This window comes from Elephantulus edwardii, unplaced genomic scaffold (genome assembly GCF_000299155.1).
Source record: "Elephantulus edwardii isolate Elephantulus edwardi_28Jun2011 unplaced genomic scaffold, EleEdw1.0 scaffold00221, whole genome shotgun sequence".
Taxonomy (NCBI): Eukaryota; Metazoa; Chordata; class Mammalia; order Macroscelidea; family Macroscelididae; genus Elephantulus; species Elephantulus edwardii.
In genome coordinates this window covers 607,152-608,065 of record NW_006399971.1, presented here as the reverse complement: position 1 = coordinate 608,065, position 914 = coordinate 607,152, and the positions used below count along the sequence as shown (strand labels likewise).

At 35.8% G+C, this 914-nt stretch overlaps 1 protein-coding gene across 1 annotated transcript in view; it reads left to right on the top strand.

Moving 5' to 3' along the window:
- Positions 1 to 828: 828 nt before the first annotated feature.
- Positions 829 to 914, top strand: part of LOC102854222 (butyrophilin-like protein 2-like) — a 70,260-nt gene continuing 70,174 nt past the window's right edge. Inside the window, exon 1 of the mRNA XM_006898145.1 lies at positions 829 to 913. Coding sequence (XP_006898207.1) covers positions 829 to 913 — 85 coding nt within the window. The remainder of the gene's footprint in view (position 914) is intronic.

The following is a 914-nucleotide window of genomic DNA, read 5'->3' as shown; positions in this document are numbered from 1 at the left end:
TATAAGCCTATTTGCAATTAGCCTATTTTAAAACATTTGCTTCCCCCCCCAACAGAATTATATATCTTTACTTGTATACAGAAAAATGGCTCATAGTAAATATCTTTTCTGTTTCTTTGATTTTGATAGTTTTTTGACACAATATATGAAGGCCATCTATATAAAAATATTAAGAAAGAAAAAAGTTGAAATGAAGAAAATGCAGTTTCATTATTAAATAAGCATTAAATGGGATGGTGATGTATATCACAGTTAACTTACTAATGTGAATTGTAGCATCAAAACAATTCATTAATAAAAATGCAATGATGGAAGTGAATCTCCATCTACACAGGCAGATGCAATCTTTATGTACAAGGTCTCAGTAACACAAATGGTACACAAACTAATCTTAAGTAATAGAATTTGATAGGATATCTTCCTACACGTCGTTTATTAAATTCATTTGGAATTTGGGGTGGCCATTTGAGTTAGGTAATTGCCTTTATTGTCTGATTTGCAGAGTTAAATCTACTACAGGTCTTTCTTTGAAGCTCATCTGAAAACTTAATGGTTCAAAAAAGAATATTGTCTTATCTACAGGGGTTTCCCCTCCCCCTTTAAACAGTCACAACACTGTATCACAGTGCTAATTCTATCACTTTTTCATCTTTCCCAGGGAAATTCCAAGTGATAGGACCAAGGACAGCCGTTACTGCCGCAGTAGGAGAAGAGATTGTGTTCTCCTGCCGTCTTAATCCACCAATGAATGCTCAGAACATGGAAGTGAGATGGTATAATCTCCATTCAGTGGGCTTGGTGTATCATTATAAGACTTCCCAGGATAATATGGACCTTCAAAGTCCTGAGTTCCGAGGCAGAACAGAGTTCTTGCGGGAGAATATCACCAAAGGGCAGGTGGCCCTGAAGATTTA